Source organism: Oncorhynchus masou, chromosome 23 (genome assembly GCF_036934945.1).
Source record: "Oncorhynchus masou masou isolate Uvic2021 chromosome 23, UVic_Omas_1.1, whole genome shotgun sequence".
In the NCBI taxonomy this organism is placed as follows: domain Eukaryota; kingdom Metazoa; phylum Chordata; class Actinopteri; order Salmoniformes; family Salmonidae; genus Oncorhynchus; species Oncorhynchus masou.
The window spans coordinates 5,423,597-5,447,718 of NC_088234.1; the positions used below are offsets into that span (position 1 = coordinate 5,423,597).

Here is a 24,122-nt window from a genome sequence, read left to right on the forward strand (position 1 = left end):
ACCTCACCGTGTTCTGTCTCTCTTGTCCAAAACCTCACCGTGTTCTGTCTCTCTCCTGTCCAAAACCTCACCGTGTTCTGTCTCTCTCCTGTCCAAAACCTCACCGTGTTCTGTCTCTCTCCTGTCCAAAACCTCACCGTGTTCTGTCTCTCTTGTCCAAAACCTCAGCGTGTTCTGTCTCTCTCCTGTCCAAAACCTCACCGTGTTCTGTCTCTCTCTTGTCCAAAACCTCACCGTTTTCTGTCTCTCTCTTGTCCAAAACCTCACCGTGTTCTCTCTCTCTTGTCCAAAACCTCACCGTGTTCTGTCTCTCTCCTGTCCAAAACCTCACCGTGTTCTGTCTCTCTCCTGTCCAAAACCTCACCGTGTTCTGTCTCTCTCCTGTCCAAAACCTCACCGTGTTCTGTCTCTCTCCTATCCAAAAACTGACCGTGTTCTGTCTCTCTCTTGTCCAAAACCTCACCGTGTTCTGTCTCTCTCCTGTCCAAAACCTCACCGTGTTCTGTCTCTCTCCTATCCAAAAACTGACCGTGTTCTGTCTCTCTCTTGTCCAAAACCTCACCGTGTTCTGTCTCTCTCCTGTCCAAAACCTCACCGTGTTCTGTCTCTCTCCTGTCCAAAACCTCACCGTGTTCTGTCTCTCTCCTGTCCAAAACCTCACCGTGTTCTGTCTCTCTCCTTATCCAAAACCTCACCGTGTTTTGTCTCTCTCTTTTCCAAAACCTCACCGTGTTCTGTCTCTCTCCTGTCCAAAACCTCACCGTGTTCGGTCTCTCTCTTGTCCAAAACATCACCGTGTTCTGTCTCTCTCTTGTCCAAAACCTCACCGTGTTCTGTCTCTCTCTTGTCCAAAACCTCACATTGACTCGGTACCATGATACCCTGTATATAGCCTCCACATTGACTCTGTACCGTAATACCTTGTATATAGCCTCCACATTGACTCTGTACTGTAATACCCTGTATATAGTCTCCACATTGTCTCTGTACCGGTACCCCCTGTATATAGCCTCCACATTGACTCTGTGCCGTAATACCCTGTATATAGCCTCCACATTGACTCTGTACCGTAATACCCTGTATATAGCCTCCACATTGACTCTGTACTGGTACCTCCTGTATATAGCATCGTTATTGTTGTGTAATTTTCTTGTGTTGTGTTTTTACTAGTTTATTTTGTAAATATTTTCTTAACTCTGTTTCTTGGAACTGCATTGTTGATTTAAAATAATATTTTGAACCTTTATTTAACTTGGAAAGTCAGTCAAGAATAAATTCTTATTTTCACTGAAAGGTGTTGTTGTATTCGGCGAATGTGACAAATAAAGTTTAATTGAATATAGCAGATCAATGCAGATAAAGGAAATTAGATATTGATATTTAACCGGCTTTAGAGAAAATTAGTAAATAAAAAAAACAAGTGTAGTGTGTTTTTTTTTCCAATTCTAATTATCAATATATGAATTACAAATCAGCCTTTAACTAGATAAATCCTGTTTCTAGTCCATTAGTTACGATGTGTAATCATTGATGTCCCAGGACCAGGAGTGGTAAACCCTGTTGAAGAGTATAATTGTAATACATACATGCAGACACAGAGTCATTCAAAGACTGGTAGTTGATACTCCTGGTATTGGATATGACTGACAAATAACCTCAAAGACATTCATACCTGAAACGCACCTCTATTTGCCAAGGTAGAGTACATGATCAGTGAATATATTCAAATGTACCGTAATACTCTGTATATAGCCTCCACATTGACTCTGTACCGTAATACCCTGTATATAGCCTCCACATTGACTCTGTACCGTAATACCCTGTAAATGCAACAATGTGCGGACCTCGTGCATGGTAATAACTACATGTATATACGACTTGCATCCCTGGCACAAAGTTAGATTATATTCTACTCAGTCCATAGGCTTCATTAATGTCATTCACACTGTTTTGAAGTTGATACAACTGGCTATAATAGCTGAGGTTCATAGCTAGGTTCTGAACTAATATGTATACCAAACGTTTTAGGGTCCATACACAGATCGGCTAGATAGCTAGATACACATCCGAAGGCATACAGGTAGTTCTATCCTCCACTGCACAATAAGCAAGAAAACAGTTAGCTTGCTACGTTACTTCAGCTGCATTGCACGGCAAATATCGGCAAGGCAAGCTAGATTCTTTACATCCAATGTCTCACAAGACGACAGTCTGGTTTGCTGGTTGTTTCTTAGGAGTCCCTAAAACATGAAATAACCAGAATTACAATGTCAAACTCATGTCACAACACCCATAAAGCTAACCAGCTAACTGGCTAATGTGAACTAGTCAGCCAGCTTGCTAAATAACGATTTTCGTAAATTAACATTATGAAGAAAAAAAATATGTGTAATCGTTTGTCTCTACATTAACTAAGATATTACTTTCAACTATATATATATATATATATATATATATATATATATATATATATATATATATATATATATATATTGATATATATATATATATATAGTTGAAATATAATATTATATAGTTGAAAGTAATATTAACTAAGATATTATTTAACTATATATATATATATATATATATATATATATATATATATATATATAGTTGAAATATATATATATATATATATAGTTGAAAGTAATATCTTAGTTAATGTAGAGACAAACGATTATATAGTTGAAAGTAATATCTTAGTTAAATATATATTATATATATTAGTTTTTTTTTGCATTATTTTTTTATGATGTTATAATAACTTACATTTTTGCATCTGTCCTATTATTTTTGTCCACCATCTTTGTTGAGGAAAGTCTCCAATGTTGGGTCGCATTGCGTCAAATTCGTCATGGAAACAACTCAACATGATTGGTCATCGCTCAGCGGTCGCCGCTGGTGATTTGCATAACGTTGGGAAACGTTTACATTCTTTTCGCCTCCTTCGCGCCGTCCAACGGTCCCTCGTCTTCTCCGCGTCTCTTCAATTGAAAATAAATGGGAAGTGGTGTTTCACCGCGCGGCACCGTGTGAAATAGTTTACACTCGGGCAGTCTGTGTCGCTTCCTGGTTCAGCTGGTCACATAGTGACAGTCAGTGGAGTCAGAAGAATATCAGTTCACTCTCGGAAGAAAAGGTAAGAGGCATTTCCTTTATCACATTGGAAATATAAATTGCGGGTGAAACGACTGGCTACTTTCAGTGCAATACACGAGACGTCGACACAACCGAGAAATGTTTGTCTGAGTTGCGAGAATAAGATATGTAGGCTAGTTACCGGGTTTCTGTCTGGAAGGGAACGGAATCGGCTACGGAGATCTAGTCAAAGTCCATAGAGAAATCACCACCACGGCAGGTGTGAGTGCGTGTCTTATCGCACTGTGGGTCGCCTACTGCCTATGTCCGCGCGTAAATTATGTTTTATTTGGTCAAAATGTACCACAAATACAAAGTAGTAACATGCCTTTGGACTAGCCTGTAAATTGACTGTATAAAGTAGTGCAGTTAAATAAATAGAAGCGGTCAGCATCGAGACATTAGGAAATACGTTTGAGGGAGATTCCGTTCACTGAAAGCGCCACACTCACACGCGTGACCTCGAATAATTAGATAATGAAATTAATTTGATCCTCTATTGCCCTTTCTACCACAATATATGCTTGACCTTATTCCAGAAAGCCCACCAGATTCTGAACGTGTTCAGACCCCTTCACTTTTCCCACATGTTATTACACATGTTATTACCTTACAGCCGTATTCTAAAATTGATTAAATATGTTTTTCCCTCAATAAACGCACAATACCCCATAATGACAAGGCGAAAACAGGTTTTTAGACAAAACTGAAATACCTTATTTACATAAGTATTCAGACCCTTTGCGATGAGACTCGAAATTGAGCTCTGTTGACATGTTTCTGTCTATATAAGGTCCCACAGTTGACAGTTCACGTCAGAGTAAAAACCGAGCCATGAGGGTCGAAGGAATTGTCTGTAGAGCTCCAACACAGGATTGTGTCGAAGCACAAATCTGGGGAAGGGTACCAAAACATTTATTGGGGACCTTCGAAGCTGCGGAACAAAATGGCCTCCATCATTCTTACATGGAAGACGTTTGGAACCATCAAGACTCTCCTTAGATCTAGCCACCCGGCCAAACTGAGCAATCAGGGGAGAAGGGCCTTGGTCAGGGAGGTGACCAAGACCCCGATGGTCACTCTGACAGAGTTCCTCTGATAGGAGAACTTTTTAGGACAACCATCTCTGCAGCACACCACCAATCAGGCCTTTATGGTAGCGTGGCCAGACGGAAGCCACTCCTCAGTAGAATTCACATGACATCCCGCTTGGAGTTTGCCAAAAGGCTCCTAAAAGACCCAAGAAGACTCTAGGCTTTAATCTCTGCCAAAGGTGCTTCAACAAAATACTGAGTAACGGGTCTGAATACTTATGTAAATTAGATTTAATTAAAAAACATATATAAATTAGCAATAAATAAACATAGAATTTTGCTTTGTTATTATGGGGTTTTGTGTGTAGATTTGAGGGAACAATTTAACACAATTTAGAACAAGGCTGTAATGTAGAAAAAGTCAAGGGGACTGAATACTTTACGAATATATATTTAAAGCCAACAGGATATTCCATTCCCCTGAAAACAAACTAAAAGGATCCACACACACACACACACACACACACACACACACACACACACACACACACACACACACACACACACACACACACTGTCACGCATGAGTAGGCCAGCATGCAGTACAGTGTATTCTCAGAGGGACTGTTTAACTTTGTTTCAGATGCACCTGTTGCGTGCTTGTTGACGTGTGGGTGTGTGTGTATGAATGAATGACATTTGGCAACCCGGGATTGATTGAAACATTTAAAAAAAAATATATATATATATATTTTTTTTTAATTCACTTTTTTTATTACCCTTATTTTTACCAGGTAAGTTGACTGAGAACACATTCCTCATTTACAGCAACAACCTGGGGAATAGTTACAGAGGAGAGGAGATGAATGAGCCAATTCTAAACTGGGGATGATTAGGTGACCATTATGGTATGAGGGCCAGATTGGGAATTTAGCCAGGACACCCCTACTCTTACAATAAGTGCCATGGGATCTTTAGTGACCACAGAGAGTCAGGACACCCGTTTTAACGTCCCATCTGAAAGATGGCACCCTAGACAGGGCAATGTCCCCAATCACTTCCCTGGGGCATTAGGATATATATATGTATTTTTGTTTCCGACCAGAGTAAAGAGTTCCTCCTACTGGAGCAACACCACTTCCAGCAGCATCTTGTTTCCCATCAAGGGACAGACCAGGACCAACCCAAGACCAAACTGACCAGGACCAACCCTGCTTAGGCAAGCCAGCAGTGGTATGCTGTGATAATTATTGGTGTGCAGTGGGCACCGCATGAAGATAAATCAATACATAATAGTAAATATGGTTATCCAAGGAATAATTATTTACCTAGAGCAGTAAAAAAAATATTAATATTTTTTTTAAATGCATCCAGAAAAATTAAGTGTTTGAATGAAGTGTTTGGCACAAAGTGTGAGACAGGCCTACATTCAATCTATATACATGCGTACCATTTGCTATATAGGAGCTAAAATATTAGTGTAATTTAATTATAGTTTGCCTTTTTTTTATTTTTTATTCCAGGCTTTAAAAAAAATGAATAAAAATTCAGCTAACGGAAATACACGATAGACACAAACATTTCAGTTTCCTCTCATTGCTCAGCCGCTTAAAAACCTCTTGGCGCACCGATCCCTTTAGCGGGATCGTTTTGTTTAGTAATCCACAGACGTAAATACCAAATAGTATCCGTAAAGTTCTTAAACATGTAAAACGTTTTTTTATAATCAATCCTCAGGTTGTTTTTACGATCAATAATCGATAATATTTCAACCGGACGGTAGCCTTTTCAATAGGAGAGAGAAAGAGAAGGTCTCGCTTCAGGCACTCGCGCATGCACAAATCTGTGGACAGCTAGCTATCCACTGACGCGATGTGATTATTCTCGCTCATTTTTCAAAATAAAAGCCTGAAACTATGTCTAAAGACTGTTCAAACCCTGTGGAATCCATAGGGAAAGGAATCGGGTTGATATCCCTTTAAATGGAGGGAAGGCTTGCAATGGAAAAGAGTAGTTTCAGAAAAACAGCACTTCCTGGTTGGATTTTCCTCAGGTTTTCAACTGCAATATCAGTTCTGTTATACTCACAGACAATATTTTGGCAGTTTTTGAAACTTTAGAGTGTTTTCTATCCTAATCTGCCAATTATATGCATATTCTAGCTTCTGGACCTGAAAAATAGGTTGTTTACTTTGGGAACGTTTTTTTATCCTAACATCAAAATACTGCCCCCTAGCTTCAAGAGGTTTAATGCCAGAGTCCAGTGCATTCAGAGTATTCAGACCCATTGACTTTTTCCCATATCTTGTTACTTTACATTTTAATGGATTAAAATAATATATTTTTGTTCAATATCCTGATCAATACCCCAAAAATGACAAAGCAAAAACACGTTTTCAGAAATGTTTGCAAATGTAAAAAAATAAATAAAAAAAGATATCACATTTACATAAGTATTCCGACCCTTTACTCAGTACTTTGTTGAAGCATCTTTGGCAGCGATTACAGCCTTGAGTCTTGGGTATGACACTACAAGCTTGGCACACCTGTATTCTTTTTATTTTTTACCCCCTTTTTCTCCCCAATTTCATGGTGTCCAATTGTTAGTAGTTACTATCTTGTCTCATCGCTACAACTCCTGTACTACGGGCTCGGAAGAGACGAAGGTCGAAAGCCATGCGTCTCCCCCGAAACACAACCCAACCAGGCCGCACTGCTTCTTAACACGGCGCGCCTCCAACCCCGGAAGCCAGCCGCACCAATGTGTTGGAGGAAACACCGTGCACCTGGCGACCGTGGTTAGCGTGCACTGCGCCCGGACCGCCACAGGAGCGAGATGAGACAAGGATATCTCTACCGGCCAAACCCTCCCTAACCCGGACGACGCTAGGCCAATTGTGCGTCGCCCCACGGACCTCCCGGTCGCTGCCGGCTGCAGAGTCTCTGGTGGCACAGGCACACCTGTATTTGGGGAGTTTCTCAGATTCTTCTCTGCAGATCCTCTCAAGCCAGTCCAGTGTTGTCTTGGCTGTGTGCATAAGATCGCCCCAATCTAAGGTCCTGAGTGCTCTGGAGCAGGTTTTCATCAAGGATCTCTCTGTACTTTGCTCCATTCATCTTTACCTTGATTCTGACTAGTCTCCCAGTTCCTACCGCTGAAAAACATCCCCACAGCATGATGCTGCCTCCACCATGCTTCACCGTAGGGATGGTGCCAGGTTTCCTTCAGATGTGACGCTTGGCATTCAGGACCAAGAGTTCAATCTTGGTTTCATCAGACCAGAGAATCTTGTTTCTCACGGTCAGAGTTATTTAGGTGCCTTTTGGCAAACTCCAAGCGGGCTGTCATGTGCCTTTTACTGAGGAGTGGCTTCCGTCTGTCCACTCTACCATAAAGGCCTGATTGGTGGAGTGCTGCAGAGATGGTTGTCCTTCTGGAAGGTTCTCCCATCACCACAGAGGAACTCTGGAGCTCTGTCAGAGTGACCATCTGGTTCTCGGTCACCTCCCTGACCAAGGCCCTTCTCCCCTGATTGCTCAGTTTGGCCGGCCAGCCAGCTCTAGGAAGAGGCTTCGTGGTTCTGAGCTCTACAGACAATTCCTTCGACCTCATGGCTTGGTTTTTGCTCTGACATGCACTGTCAACTGTGGGACCTTTTTTATATAGACAGGCGTGTTCCTTTCCCAAATCACATCCAATCAATTGAATTTACCACAGGTGGACTCCAATCAAGTTGTAGAAACATCTCAAGGATGATCAATGGAAACAGGACGCACCTGAGTTCAATTTTGTTTTACATTTGAATAAATGTGCAAACATTTCTATAAAAAAAACAAACAACGTGGACAAAGTCAAGGGATCTGAATACTTTCCGAAGGTGGTGATCTGTAAAGGATGTATTGATCTAGGACTTCTATTGAATGTACCATTTATCAGATCACCTCAAAGCTGATATCACAACCTACCAAAGGGCAAAGTACCTGGGGTTTGTTTTCAATCACATTTAAGCATCTTCATATAGTAGCATTTTGACAACATGCTTGTATTCTATTCTATTCTATTCCACTATTTTCTATTATATTCTCCGGTCCGGGTGGGTCCAGTCAGTGTTTTGATGGCAGAGTGGAGGGAGTGGGCGGGTCCAAGATGAGTGCTGACACGCTATTGGAGGAGACCCTGATCAAGCGGTCTCAGCAGAAGAGGTTAACGTCACCGCTGAACTACAAGGAGAGAGTGTTCGTCCTCACCAAGACCAAGCTCACATACTATGAGTTCAGAGCAGAGGTGAGTGTTCGTCCTCACCAAGACCAAGCTCACATACTATGAGTTCAGAGTAGAGGTGTGTTCGTCCTCACCAAGACCAAGCTCACATACTATGAGTTCAGAGCAGAGGTGAGACTGGCAGACACATACCTTTCCCTATACGAAGGAGGTTATGTATGGACTGCTCCTATATCCTTTAGGTCTCCTGTCTGACTGGGCCCATTTCCTTTAGGTCTCCTGTCTGACTGGGCCCATTTCCTTTAGGTCTCCTGTCTGACTGGGCCCATTTCCTTTAGGTCTCCTGTCTGACTGGGCCCATTTCCTTTAGGTCTCCTGTCTGACTGGGCCCTTTTCCTTTTAGGTCTCCTGTCTGACTGGGCCCATTTCCTTTAGGTCTCCTGTCTGACTGGGCCCATTTCCTTTTAGGTCTCCTGTCTGACTGGGCCCATTTCCTTTTAGGTCTCCTGTCTGACTGGGCCCATTTTCCTTTTAGGTCTCCTGTCTGACTGGGCCCATTTTGGTCTTTTGAGGTCTCCTGTCTGACTGGGCCCATTTTCCTTTTAGGTCTCCTGTCTGACTGGGCCCATTTCCTTTAGGTCTCCTGTCTGACTGGGCCCATTTCCTTTAGGTGTCCTGTTTGACTGGGCCCATATTCTGTTAGTCAAACTAGTTTATTTCTTGTTCCTTTTCTACATATGTAGTGTTTTTGAAATCTAACTGGGCCCATTTGATAACTTGTGTGAATGTGACCAGGTGTGACTATACACATTTCTCTTGTCCAAAACCTCCTGTTCTGTCTCTCTCCTGTCAAAACCTCACCGTGTTCTGTCTCTCTCCTGTCCATAACCTCACCGTGTTCTGTCTGACTCCTGTCCAAAACCTCACCGTGTTCTGTCTCTCTCCTGTCCAAAACCTCACCATTTCTGTCTCTCTCCTGTCCAAAACCTCTCCTGTTCTGTCTGGGCCCATTCCAAAACCTTACCGTGTTCTGTCTCTCTCTTGTCCAAAACCTCACCGTGTTCTGTCTCTCCTGTCCAAAACCTCACCGTGTTCTGTCTTCTCTTTCCAAAACCTCACCGTGTTCTGTCTGACTCCTGTCCAAAACCTCACCGTGTTCTGTCTCCTCCTGTCCAAAACCCATTTCCTGTTCTGTCTCTCTCCTGTCCAAAACTCACCATGTTCTGTCTCTCTATTCGTTGTTCACAGAAGAAGTTTAAGAAGGGGTCCATCGACCTGCAGAAAGTCAGGTGTGTGGAGATCTGAAGAATGCCGGAGTCATACCCTGTCAGAACAAATATCCCTTCCAGGTGTGGTGCTACTGGGCCCCCCCTCCTCTACTAGGTAGTGCTACATATACTGACCCCCCATCTACTAGGTAGTGCTACATATACAGTCCCCTCCTCTGACTAGGTAGTGCTACATATTCCTCTTAGGTAGTGCTCCATATACAGTCTACTAGGTAGTGCTACATATACAGACCCCCCTCTACTAGGTAGTGCTACTGTCTGACCCCCCATCCTCTACTAGGTCTGCTACTGTCAGACCCCCCTACTAGGTTGCTACATATACAGTCCCCCCCTGTCTACTAGGTGGTGCTACATTTACAGACCCCCCCTCTACTAGGTGGTGCTACATATACTGACCCCCCTCCACTAGGTAGTGCTACATCCTGACCCCCCCTCTACTAGGTAGTGCTATTTATACAGACCCCCCCTTACTAGGTAGTGCTACATCTGACTGGACCCCCCTCTACTAGGTAGTGCTACATATACAGACCCCACCCCCTCCTCTACTAGGTGGTGCTACATATACAGACCCCCTGTACTGGTGGTGCTATTTTCCTCCTCTACTAGGTAGTGCTACATATACAGACCCCCCCTCCTCTACTTTGGTGCTACATATACAGGTCCCCTGTCTGGTACTGGGCCCCACCCCCCCCTCTTAGGTAGTGCTACTGACTGGGCCCCCCTTACTTGGTGCTTATACAGGTCCCCTGTCTAGGTGGTGCCCATATTCCTCTACTAGGTCTGCTACTGTCTGACTGGGCCCATCTACTTTGCTTTACAGACACTCCCCCTGTCTACTAGGTAGCCCTTTTTCCATATACAGACCCCCTGTCTACTAGAGTGCTACATATACAGACCCCCCTTACTAGGTAGTGCTGTCTGACCCCCCTGCCCTCTACTAGGTGGTGTTACATATACAGACCCCCCTACTAGGTGGTGTTACATATACAGACCCCCCTTACTAGGTGGTGCTACATTACAGACCCCCCCTACTAGGTAGTGCTTTTGAAATATACAGACCCCCCTTACTAGGTAGTGCTACATGTGACCCCCCCTCTACTAGGTAGTGCTACATATACAGACCCCACCCCCCTCCTCTACTAGGTAGTGCTACATATACAGACCCCCCTCTACTAGGTGGTGTTACATATACAGACCCCCCCTCCTCTACTAGGTGGTGCTACATAACACCCCCCGTCTACTAGGTAGTGCTACATATACAGACCCCCCTCTACTAGGTGGTGCTACATATACAGACCCCCCCTCCTCTACTAGGTGGTGCTAAATATACAGACCCCCCTGTACTAGGTGGTGCTACTATACAGACCCCCTCTACTAGGTAGTGCTACATATACAGACCCCCCCCTCTACTAGGTAGTGCTACAATACAGACCCCACCCCCTCCTCTACTAGGTGTTCTGTCTCTGCTACAAACAGACCCCCGTCTACTAGGTAGTGCTACATATACAGACCCCACCCCCTCCTCTACTAGGTAGTGCTACATATACAGACCCCCCTCTACTAGTAGTGCCAAAACCCCACCCCCTCCTCTACTAGGTAGTGCTACATATACAGACCCCCCCCTCACTAGGTGGTGTTACATATCAGACCCCCCTCCTCTACTAGGTCCAAAAGACCCCCTCCCTCTACTAGGTGGTGCTACATATACAGAACCCCCCCTCCTCTACTAGGTAGTGCTACATATCCAGAACCCCTCCTCTACTAGGTAGTGCTACTGTCTCCCCCCTCTACTAGGTAGTGCTACAAAACCCCACCCCCTCCTCTACTGGTAGTGCTCATATACAAACCCCCCCCTCTACTAGGTGGTGCTACATATACAGACCCCCCTCTACTAGGTGGTGCTAAAACAGACCCCCCCTCTACTAGGTGGTGTTCTGTGTTCTATACTCTACTAGGTGTGCCAAAACCCCACCGTCTACTAGGTGGTGCTACATATACAGTCCCCCCCTCCTCTACTAGGTAGTGCTACATATACAGACCCCCCTCTACTGGTGGTGCTACAAAAGACCCCCCTCTACTAGGTGGTGTTACTATACTCCCCCCCTCTACTAGGTGGTGCTACAAAAGACCCCCCCTCTACTAGGTGGTGTTACATATACAGACCCCCCCCTCTACTAGGTCCTAAATACAGACCCCCCCTCCTCTACTGTCTGCTACATATCCAAACCCCCCTCTACTAGGTAGTGCTACATATCAGACCCCCCCTCTACTAGGTAGTCCAAAAGACCCCCCTCTACCGGTGTTCTATCAGACCCCCTCTACTAGGTGGTGCTAAAACAGACCCCCCTCTACTAGGTAGTGCTACATATACAGACCCCCCCCTCTACTAGGTTGTGCTACATATTCAGACCCCCTCTACTAGGTAGTGCTACATATACAAAACCCCCCTGTTCCTCTACTAGGTAGTGCCATAACCTCACAGACCCCCCCTGTCCAAAACCTCTACTAGGTAGTGCTACATATACAGACCCCCCTGTGCTACATATAAGACCCCCGTGTTCTGTCTCCTCTACTAGGTAGTGCTACATATAAGACCCCCCCTCCTCTACTAGGTGTGCTACATCTGTCTCTACTGGTAGTGCTACATATAAACCCCCCCTACTAGGTAGTGCTGTCCCCCTCCTCTACTAGGTAGTGCCAAAAGACCCCCCTCTACTAGGTGGTGCTCTAGGTAGTGCTACATATACAGACCCCCCTCTACTAGGTGGTGCTACATAAGACCCCCCCGTCCTCTGCTAGGTAGTGCTACATATACAGACCCCCCTCTACTAGGTGGTGCTACATATACAGACCCCCTCTCTAGGTAGTGCCAAACAGACCCCCCCTCCTCTACTAGGTAGTGCTACTATCTCCCCCCCTCCTCTACTAGGTAGTGCCAATACAGACCCCCCGTGTACTAGGTCTGTTACTATACAAAACCCCCTCTACCGTGTTCTGTCTCCTCTACTAGGTGTGCTACATAAAGACCCCCGTCTACTGGTGGTGCTACATATACAGACCCCCCCTCTACTAGGTGTGCTCTGTCTCCCCCCCCTCCTCTACTAGGTCTACAAAAGACCCCCCCCTCTTCTGTCTGCTACATATACAGACCCCCCAAAACCCCCTCCTAGTGTGTTCTGTCAGACCCCCCTCTACTAGGTGGTGCTACAAACCTCTACTAGGTGGTTCTGTCTCCCCCCTCTACTAGGTGTGCTACATATAAGACCCCCCGTGTTCTGTTAACTCTACTAGTGTTCTGTCAGACCCCCCCTCTACTAGGTGGTGCCAAACAGACCCCCGTGTTCTGGTGGTGCTACTATACAGACCCCCCTCCTCTACTAGGTCCTACATATACAACCCCCCCTCCTCTACTAGGTGTGCTCTATACAGACCCCCTCCTCTACTAGGTAGTGCCAATACAGACCCCCCCTCCTCTACTAGGTGTGCTACATGTCTCCCCCCTCTACTGTCCAAACAGACCCCCCTCTACTAGGTAGTGCTACATATACAGTAGTTCTGTCTCTCTCTGTCCAAAACCTCTACTAGTGTTCTGTCTCCCCCCTCTACTAGGTGGTGCTAAAACCCCCCCCTCTACTAGGTGTGCTCTGTCAGACCCCCCTCTACTAGGTGGTGCCATAACAGACCCCCCTCTCTACTAGGTGTGTTACATATACAGACCCCCCCTCTACTAGGTGGTGTCCAAAGGTAGTGCTACATATACAGACCCCCCCTCTACTAGGTGTTCTGTCAGACCCCCCCTCTACTAGGTGGTGCCAAAAGACCCCCCTCTACTAGGTGGTTCATGTCTCCCCCTCTACTCCAAACAGACCCCCCTCTACTAGGTGTGCTACATATACAGACCCCCCCTCTACTAGGTAGTGCTACATAACAGACCCCCCGTGTTCTAGGTCTGTTACATATCCAAAACCCCTCTACTAGGTGGTGCTACATATACTCTCTTGTCCAAAACAGACCCCCCCTTCTAGGTGGTGTTACATATACAAACCCCCCCTCACCGTGTTCTATCTCTCTCATTGTCCAAAAGACCCCCCTCACTAGGTGTGTCTATACAGACCCCCTCTACTGTGGTGCCAAAAGACCGTAGTTCTGTCTCTCCCTGTCCAAACCTCTACTAGGTGTGCTACTGTCCCCCCCTCTACTAGTCCAAAACAGACCCCCCTCTCAGGTAGTTCTGTCTCCCCCCTCCTAGTCCAAAACCCCCTCCTCTACTAGTGTTCTGTCTACTCTCTATACAGACCCCCCTCTACTAGGTGTCCAAAAGACCCCCCCTCTACTAGGTGTGTTACATATGTCCCCCCTCTACTGTCCAAAACCCCCTCACCGTGTTGCTACATATCCCCCTCTACTGTCCAAAAGACCTCTACTAGGTGTTCTGTCTATACAGACCCCCCCTCTCTACTAGGTAGTGCTACAAAGACCCACCCCCCTCCTTCTGGTAGTGCTACTTATCCAAAACCTCCTCCTCTACTAGGTGTGCTACATATACAGACCCCTCCTCCTCTACTAGGTAGTGCCATATACAGACCCCCCCTCTACTAGGTGTGCTCATACAGTCCCCCCCTCCTCTACTGTCCAAACAGACCCCCCTCTACTAGGTGTTCTGTCTCCCCCCTCTCTACTAGGTGTCCAAAACCTCCTCTACGTGGTGTTCTATACTCCTCTCTAGGTGTCCATAACAGACCCCCCCCTCTACTAGGTAGTGCTACATATACAGTCCAAAACCTCTACTAGGTAGTTCTGTCTCTCTCTACTAGGTCCAAAACCCCCTCACTAGTGTTCTATACTCCCCCTCTCTACTAGGTCCAAAAGACCCCCCCCTCTCTACTAGGTAGTGCTACATATACAGACCCCCCCTCTACTAGGTAGTGCTACAAAAGACCCCCCTCACCGTGTTCTGTCTCCCCCCTACTAAAACCTACCGTACAGTCTCCCCAAAACTCTACTAGGTGGTGCTACATATACAGACCCCCCTCCTCTCTAGGTAGTGCCAAAAGACCCCCGTGTCTCTGTAGTGCTACATATACAGACCAAAACCTCTACTAGTGTAGTGCTACATATACAGTCTACTAGGTAGTGCTACATATCAAACCCCCCTCCTCTACTAGGTAGTTCTGTCTCTCTCTAGGTAGTCCAAAACCCCCTCTACTAGTGTTCTGTCTCTACTAGGTAGTCCAAAAGACCCCCCTCTACTAGTGTTCTGTCTCCCCCCTCCTCTACTAGGTAGTCCAAAACCTCACTAGGTAGTTCTGTCCCCCTCTCCTCTACTAGGTCCAAAACCTCACCGTCTTCTGTCTCTCTCTTTCCAAAACCTCACCTCCTGTTCTGTCTCTCTCTACAGTCCCCCCCCTCCTCTACTAGGTAGTGCTACATATACAGACCCCCTGTCTCCTCTACTGTCCAAAACCCCCTCTACTAGGTGTTCTGTATACTCCCCCCCTCCTCTACTGTCCAAAAGACCTCACTAGTGTTCTGTCTATCTCAGTCCAAAACCTCTACTAGTGTTCTGTCTCTCTACTAGGTAGTCCAAAACCCCCTCCTCTACGTGTTCTGTCTCCCCCCTCCTCTACTAGGTCTACAAAAGACCCCCCTCTACTAGGTGTTCTGTCTGACCCCCCTGTCTAAAAGTGCTACCGTGTTCTGTCCCCCTCTCCTGTCCAAAACCCCCCCTCACTACTAGGTGTTCTGTCTCCCCCCTCCTCTACTAGGTAGTGCTACATATACAGACCCCCGGTGGTGTTCTGTCATATCCAAACCCCCCCTCTACTAGTGTTCTGTCTCCCCCCCTCCTCTACTAGTCCAAAAGACCCCCCTCTACCGTGTTCTGTCTCCCCCCTCTACTAGGTGTCCAAAACCCCACCGTGTTCTGTCTGCTCTCCAGTCCCCCCCTCACTAGTGTTCTGTCTCCCCCCCTCTACTGTAGTGCTACAAAACCCCACCGTCTTCTAGTCTGTCCATGTCCAGAACCCCCTCACTAGTGTTCTGTCTCCCCCCTGTCCAAAACCCCCCCGTGTTCTGTCTGCTACTATCCAAAACCCCTCACTAGTGTTCTGTCTCCCCCCTCTCTAGGTAGTCCAAAAGACCCCCCCTCACTAGGTAGTGCTACTGTCTCTCTACTAGGTGTGCCAAAAGACCCCCCGTGTCTCTGTCTAGTGCTACATGTCCAAAACCTCACTGTGTTCATATCTCCTCTCTTAGTCCAAAACCTCACCGTGTTCTGTCTCCCTCTACTAGGTCCAAAACCCCACCGTGTTCTGTCTCTCTCCTATCCAAAACCTCACCGTGTTTTGTCCCCCTCTACTAGGTAGTGCTACATATAAGACCCACCTCCTCTCTAGGTGTCCAAAACCTCCCCGTGTTACTAGGTCTCTCTCTATCCAAAACCTCACCGTGTTCTATACAGTCCCTCCTCTACTAGGTGTCCAAACAGACCCCCCTCCTCTACTAGGTAGTGCTACATATACAGACCCCCCCTCCTCTACTTAGTGTACATATACAGACCCCCCCTCTACTAGGTGTTCTGTCTCTATCAAACCCCCGTGTTCTCCTCTACTGTCCAAAACCCCCCGTGTTCTGTCTCTCCTGTCCAAAACCTCACCGTGTTCTGTCTCTCTCTTGTCCAAAACCTCACCGTGTTCTGTCTCTCTCCTGTCCAAAACCTCACCGTGTTCTGTCTCTCTCCTGTGGTGCTACAAAACCCCCTCACCTACTCTGTCTCTCTCCTGTCTACAAAAGACCCCCCTCACCGTGTTCTGTCTCTCTGTTACTAGGTGGTGCTAAGATATTACAGACCCCCCTCCATCGACTAGAAGTCAGGTACATATACAGACCCCCCCTCCTGACTAGGTAGTGCTACATATACAGACCCCCCTGTCAGAACAAATATCCCCCCTCCTCCAGGTGTGGTGCTACATATACAGACCCCCCCTCTACTAGGTAGTGCTACATATACAGACTCCACCCCCTCCTCTACTAGGTAGTGCTACATATACAGACCCCCCCATATACAGACCCCCTCTACTAGGTGGTGCTACATATACAGACCCCCCTCCTCTACTAGGTAGTGCTACATATACAGACCCCCCTCCTCTACTAGGTAGTGCTACATATACAGACCCCCCTCTACTAGGTAGTGCTACATATACAGACCCCCCTCTACTAGGTGGTGTTACATATACAGACCCCCTCTACTAGGTGGTGTTACATATACAGACCCCCCTCTACTAGGTGGTGCTACATATACAGACCCCCCCCCTCTACTAGGTAGTGCTACATATACAGACCCCCCCTCTACTAGGTGGTGCTACATATACAGACCCCCCTCCTCTACTAGGTAGTGCTACATATACAGACCCCCTCCTCTACTAGGTAGTGCTACATATACAGACCCCCCTCTACTAGGTGGTGCTACATATACAGACCCCCCTCTACTAGGTGGTGTTACATATACAGACCCCCTCCTCTACTGGGTGGTGTTACACATACAGACCCCCCCCCTCTACTAGGTGGTGCTACATATACAGACCCCCTCTACTAGGTGGTGCTACATATACAGACCCCTCCCCTCTACTAGGTGGTGCTACATATACAGACCCCTCCCCTCTACTAGGTGGTGCTACATATACAGACCCCCCCCCCTCTACTAGGTGGTGCTACATATACAGACCCCCCCCTCTACTAGGTGGTGCTACATATACAGACCCCCCCTCTACTAGGTGGTGCTACATATACAGACCCCCCCCCTCTACTAGGTGGTGCTACATATACAGACCCCTCCCCTCTACTAGGTGGTGCTACATATACAGACCCCCCCTCTACTAGGTGGTGCTACATATACAGACCCCCCTCCTCTACTAGGTGGTGCTACACATACAGACCCCCTCCTCTACTAGGTGGTGCTACATATACAGACCCCCTCCTCTACTAGGTGGTGCTACATATACAGACCCCCTCTACTAGGTAGTGCTACATATACAGACCCCCCCTCTACTAGGTGGTGCTACATATACAGACCCCCCTCTACTAGGTGGTGCTACATATACAGACCCCCTCCTCTACTAGGTGGTGTTACATATACAGACCCCCCCTCTACTAGGTGGTGCTACATATACAGACCCCCCCTCTACTAGGTAGTGCTACATATACAGACCCCCGCCCCCTCTACTAGGTGGTGTTACATATACAGACCCCCCCCTCTACTAGGTGGTGCTACATATACAGACCCCCTCCCCTCTACTAGGTGGTGTTACATATACAGACCCCCCCCCTCTACTAGGTGGTGCTACATATACAGACCCCCCTCCCCTCTACTAGGTGGTGTTACATATACAGACCCCCCCTCTACTAGGTGGTGCTACATATACAGACCCCCTCCCCTCTACTAGGTGGTGTTACATATACAGACCACCCCCTCCTCTACTAGGTGTTGTTACATGTACAGACCCCCCCTCTACTAGGTAGTGCTACATATACAGACCCCCCCCTCCTCTACTAGGTGGTGCTACATATACAGACCCCCCCTCCCCTCTACTAGGTGGTGTTACATATACAGACCCCCCCCCTACTAGGTGGTGTTACATATACAGCCATTATGATGGGTAGACCACCCCCTCCTCTACTAGGTGTTGTTACATGTACAGACCCCCCCTCTACTAGGTAGTGCTACATATACAGACCCCCCCTCTACTAGGTGGTGCTACATATACAGACCCCCCCCCCTCTACTAGGTGGTGTTACATATACAGACCCCCCTACTAGGTGGTGTTACATATACAGACCCCCTCTACTAGGTGGTGCTACATATACAGACCCCCCTCTACTAGGTGGTGCTACTTATACAGACCCCCCTCTACTAGGTGGTGCTACATGTACAGACCCCCTCCTCTACTAGGTAGTGCTACATATACAGACCCCCCCCTCCTCTACTAGGTGGTGCTACATATACAGACCCCCTCCTCTACTAGGTGGTGCTACATATACAGACCCCCCTCTACTAGGTAGTGCTACATATACAGAACCTCCCCTCCCCCTCCTCTACTAGGTAGTGCTACATATACAGACCCCCCCTCCTCTACTAGGTGGTGCTACATATACAGACCCCCTCCTCTACTAGGTAGTGCTACATATACAGACCCCCCCTCTACTAGGTGGTGCTACATATACAGACCCCCCTCCTCTACTAGGTGGTGCTACATATACAGACCCCCCTCTACTAGGTAGTGCTACATATACAGACCCCCCCCTCCTCTACTAGGTGGTGCTACATATACAGACCCCCCCCTCCTCTTCTAGGTAGTGCTACATATACAGACCCCCCCTCCTCTTCTAGGTAGTGCTACATATACAGACCCCCCTCCTCTACTAGGTAGTGCTACATATACAGACCCCCCTCTACTAGGTGGTGTTACACATACAGACCCCCCCTCCTCTACTAGGTGGTGCTACATATACAGACCCCCCCTCTACTAGGTGGTGTTACATATACAGACCCCCCCCCCTCCTCTACTAGGTGGTGCTACATATACAGACCCCCCCCTCTACTAGGTGGTGCTACACATACAGACCCCCCCCCCCTTCCTCTACTAGGTGGTGTTACATATACAGCCAGTATGATGGGTGTACAGTGTTAATGGTGCCCTCCCCCCTCCTCTACTAGGTGGTGTGTTAGTGTACAGTGTTAATGGTGCCCCCCCTCCTCTACTAGGTGGTGTGTTAGTGTACAGTGTTAATGGTGCCCCCCCCTCCTCTACTAGGTGGTGTGTTAGTGCACAGTGTTAATGGTGCCCTCCCCCCTCCTCTACTAGGTGGTGTGTTAGTGTACAGTGTTAATGATGCCCCCCCTCCTCTACTAGGTGGTGTGTTAGTGTACAGTGTTAATGGTGCCTCCCCCTCCTCTACTAGGTGGTGTGTTAGTGTACAGTGTTAATGGTGTGCCTCCCCCCAGGTGGTGTATGACACAAACACTCTCTACGTCTTTGCTCCCAGCTATGAGAGTAGGAGGATCTGGGTCCAAAACATTAAGGAAGGTTAGTGACTAGCCATTTTTATTTATTTTTAAATCATCTAGTTATTGTATCTTATGCTATGCTACGCTGTAAACTCTATGTCTGTTGTTGTCCCAGCATACAGATGTAGAATCTTAATTTGAGCCAGTTTGCTACAGCAGGGAAATAATGTGGATTATCATTAATCGACATTGTTTTGTAGGGGTTGATAGATTTTTTTTTTGTTAGGGCAAAGCAAGTCTTGCATCTTTTTCAAGTAGAAATCACAACGCTTTTAGGTTTTCTTTTCTTTAAAAAAATTGTAAAACCTTGAATACTATAAAAGTTGTGCAGGAAAATTGACAGTAACAAAAGAGTGATCAAATTAAGATCCAACATCTGAAGGTAGGTGTATGTTGTTTTTTTATCAGGTAATCTGATTACCGTAACCAGATGTTTTTCCTATCTCTTGTGTTGATGTTGGATGTGTATTTCAGAGATAAGGTTCAACTCTGTGATCGTTGCTAAGTTCCATCCTCAGTTCTGGATGGAGGGGGTGTGGCTGTGCTGTCGTCAGGCAGAGAAACTGGCCCCGGGCTGTGAGGAGTACAACCTGTTTGGAGACCGTAAGACCTTTCCACTCTCTATCCTGTCTTCTCATTTTTTAAAATATTTTATTTATTTTTTTACCTTTTATTTTACCAGGCAAGTCAGTTAAGAACAAATTCTTATTTTCAATGACGGCCTAGGAACAGTGGGTTAACTGCCTGTTCAGGGGCAGAACGACGGATTTGTACCTTGTCAGCTCTGGGATTTGAACTTGCAACCTTCCGGTTACTAGTCCAACGCTCTAACCACTGTGTATTGATTTTAAGAAAGGCACTGATGCTTATGGTTAGATACAGTCGTGCAACGATTGTGCTTTTTTCACGAATGCGCTTTTGTTAAAACATCACCCGTTTGTCGAAGATGAAGTAGACTGTGATTCAATGATAAATTATATATTGTTATTAAATTATATTATATGCAACGCAGGACAAGCTAGTTAACTACACATGGTTGATGATATTACTAGGTTAACTAGTGATTATGTGAAGATTGATTGTTTTTTATAAGATATGTTTAATGCTAGCTAGCAACTTACCATGGCTCCTTGCAGTCACAAGGTCCTTTTGATGCTGCACTCGCGTAACAGGTGGTCAACCTGCCACTCAGTCTCCTCGTGGAGTAACAGGTGGTCAACCTGCCACACAGTCTCCTCGTGGAGTAACAGGTGGTCAACCTGCCTCACAGTCTCCTCGTGGAGTAACAGGTGGTCAACCTGCCTCACAGTCTCCTCGTGGAGTAACAGGTGGTCAACCTGCCACTCAGTCTCCTCGTGGAGTAACAGGTGGTCAACCTGCCACACAGTCTCCTCGTGGAGTAACAGGTGGTCAACCTGCCTCACAGTCTCCTCGTGGAGTAACAGGTGGTCAACCTGCCTCACAGTCTCCTCGTGGAGTAACAGGTGGTCAACCTGCCACTCAGTCTCCTCGTGGATTGCAATGGAATCGGCCATAATTGGCGTCCAAAAAGGCAGATTACCGATTTGTTATGAAAACTTGAAATCGGCCCCAATTAAATTGGCCATGCCACCAGCAAAGCATCCCCACAAGAGCAGTGATCCTGTGATACGAGCAAGAGCAGTGATACGAGCAAGAGCAGTGATACCAGCTAGAGCAGTGATACTAGCTAGAGCAGTGATACTGTGATGCTAGCAAGAGCAGTGATACTGTGATACTAGCAAGAGCAGTGATACTAGCAAGAGCAGTGATACTAGCTAGAGCAGTGATACTGTGATGCTAGCAAGAGCAGTGATACTGTGATACTAGCTCGAGCAGTGATACTGTGATGCTAGCAAGAGCAGTGATACTGTGATACGAGCAAGAGCAGTGATACTGTGATACTAGCAAGAGCAGTGATACTGTGATACTAGCAATAGCAGTGATACTGTGATACTAGCAAGAGCAGTGATACTGTGATACTAGCAAGAGCAGTGATACTAGCAAGAGCAGTGATACTAGCAAGAGCAGTGATACTAGCAAGAGCAGTGATACTAGCTAGAGCAGTGATACTAGCTCGAGCAGTGATACTGTGATGCTAGCAAGAGCAGTGATACTGTGATACTAGCAAGAGCAGTGATACTAGCAAGAGCAGTGATACTAGCAAGAGCAGTGATACTAGCAAGAGCAGTGATACTAGCTAGAGCAGTGATACTAGCAAGAGCAGTGATACTGTGATACTAGCAAGAGCAGTGATACTGTGATACTAGCAAGAGCAGTGATACTGTGATACTAGCAAGAGCAGTGATACTGTGATACTAGCAAGAGCAGTGATACTGTGATACTAGCAAGAGCAGTGATACTGTGATACTAGCAAGAGCAGTGATACTGTGATATTAGCAAGAGCAGTGATACTGTAATACCAGCAAGAGCAGTGATACTGTGATACTAGCAAGAGCAGTGATACTGTGATATTAGCAAGAGCAGTGATACTGTGATACTAGCAAGAGCAGTGATACTGTGATACTAGCAAGAGCAGTGATACTGTGATACTAGCAAGAGCAGTGATACTGTGATACTAGCAAGAGCAGTGATACTGTGATATTAGCAAGAGCAGTGATGCTGTGATACTAGCAAGAGCAGTGATACTGTGATACTAGCAAGAGCAGTGATACTGTGATACTAGCAAGAGCAGTGATACTGTGATACTAGCAAGAGCAGTGATACTGTGATACTAGCAAGAGCAGTGATACTGTGATACCAGCAAGAGCAGTGATACTAGCAAGAGCAGTGATAATAGCTAGAGCAGTGATACTAGCTCGAGCAGTGATACTAGCTCGAGCAGTGATACTGTGATACTAGCTAGAGCAGTGATACTGTGATGCTAGCAAGAGCAGTGATACTAGCAAGAGCAGTGATACTAGCAAGAGCAGTATTCCTGTGATACTAGCAAGAGCAGTGATACTAGCAAGAGCAGTGATACTAGCTAGAGCAGTGATACTAGCAAGAGCAGTGATATCAGCAAGAGCAGTGATACTAGCAAGAGCAGTGATACTAGCAAGAGCAGTGATACTAGCAAGAGCAGTGATACTAGCTAGAGCAGTGATACTAGCTAGAGCAGTGATATCAGCAAGAGCAGTGATACTTGCAAGAGCAGTGATACTAGCTAGAGCAGTGATATCAGCAAGAGCAGTGATACTAGCAAGAGCAGTTGTTACTATAATTTAATTATGCCAATGTGCTTTCATCAATTGAAAGCCCTTAATCTATTTTATGAGAATTTGTAAGATTTCTTGTTTGCATAAAATAGACGCAGACCAGTCTTTCAATAATAGGTAACATAATTTATTCTCTGAGCGCACTGCCACTTAATCACGTGCAGCAGTTTATATACAGATCATGACGTCATTTCACTGCTTTAACAGAATACCCTCCTCTCGACCGGGACAAAGTAAGGTGAAAAGTTCATTCTAACTTACTAACACACTCCCAGATAACTTTTGACCCCTCAACATTATCGATCACCACTGAACTGACAGTTATAATTAACAGCAAACCTAGGAATGCACTCACTGCCTTATCTAAAAAACCCAGAGCTAAGTTTCAGTAGGGTCAACCATAGGCTAACGACCTTATGTGTTTACACAGTCCACAACCCATTTGTTCCTGCCTAGTTGGAATGGTGTTAATTAACTTTTTATTACTCCTTGTCCTGTCACACAATTCCTTCTTATGAACTCATTTTGTCTATTACTTATAAAACAGAGTATAAGTTTACCTAGATACAATTCTATTTAAAATGGGGATATTGTTTATTCATTTATCCATAATAAATCCATAATAAATTCAACAGCAGTGATACTAGCAAGAGCAGTGATACTAGCTAGAGCAGTGATACTAGCAAGAGCAGTGATACTAGCAAGAGCAGTGATACTAGCTAGAGCAGTGATACTAGCAAGAGCAGTGATACTAGCAAGAGCAGTGATACCAGCTAGAGCAGTGATACCAGCTAGAGCAGTGATACCAGCTAGAGCAGTGATGCTAGCAAGAGCAGTGATGCTAGCAAGAGCAGTGATACTAGCAAGAGCAGTGATACTAGCTAGAGCAGTGATACTAGCAAGAGCAGTGATACTAGCTAGAGCAGTGATACTAGCAAGAGCAGTGATACTAGCTAGAGCAGTGATGCTAGCTAGAGCAGTGATGCTAGCAAGAGCAGTGATGCTAGCAAGAGCAGTGATACTAGCAGAGCAGTGATGCTAGCAAGAGCAGTGATGCTAGCAAGAGCAGTGATACTAGCAAGAGCAGTGATACTAGCTAGAGCAGTGATGCTAGCAAGAGCAGTGATGCTAGCAAGA

At 46.1% G+C, this 24,122-nt stretch overlaps 1 protein-coding gene across 1 annotated transcript in view; it reads left to right on the plus strand.

Moving 5' to 3' along the window:
• The first annotated feature begins 2,958 nt into the window (after positions 1-2,958).
• Positions 2,959-24,122, plus strand: part of LOC135510212 (tyrosine-protein kinase Tec-like) — a 46,372-nt gene continuing 25,208 nt past the window's right edge. The window contains 6 exon segments of the mRNA XM_064931007.1: positions 2,959-3,142; positions 8,280-8,460; positions 9,646-9,697; positions 9,700-9,746; positions 19,687-19,768; positions 20,224-20,352. Of these exon segments, the coding sequence (XP_064787079.1) occupies positions 8,323-8,460; positions 9,646-9,697; positions 9,700-9,746; positions 19,687-19,768; positions 20,224-20,352 (448 nt within the window). The 5' untranslated portion in view covers positions 2,959-3,142; positions 8,280-8,322.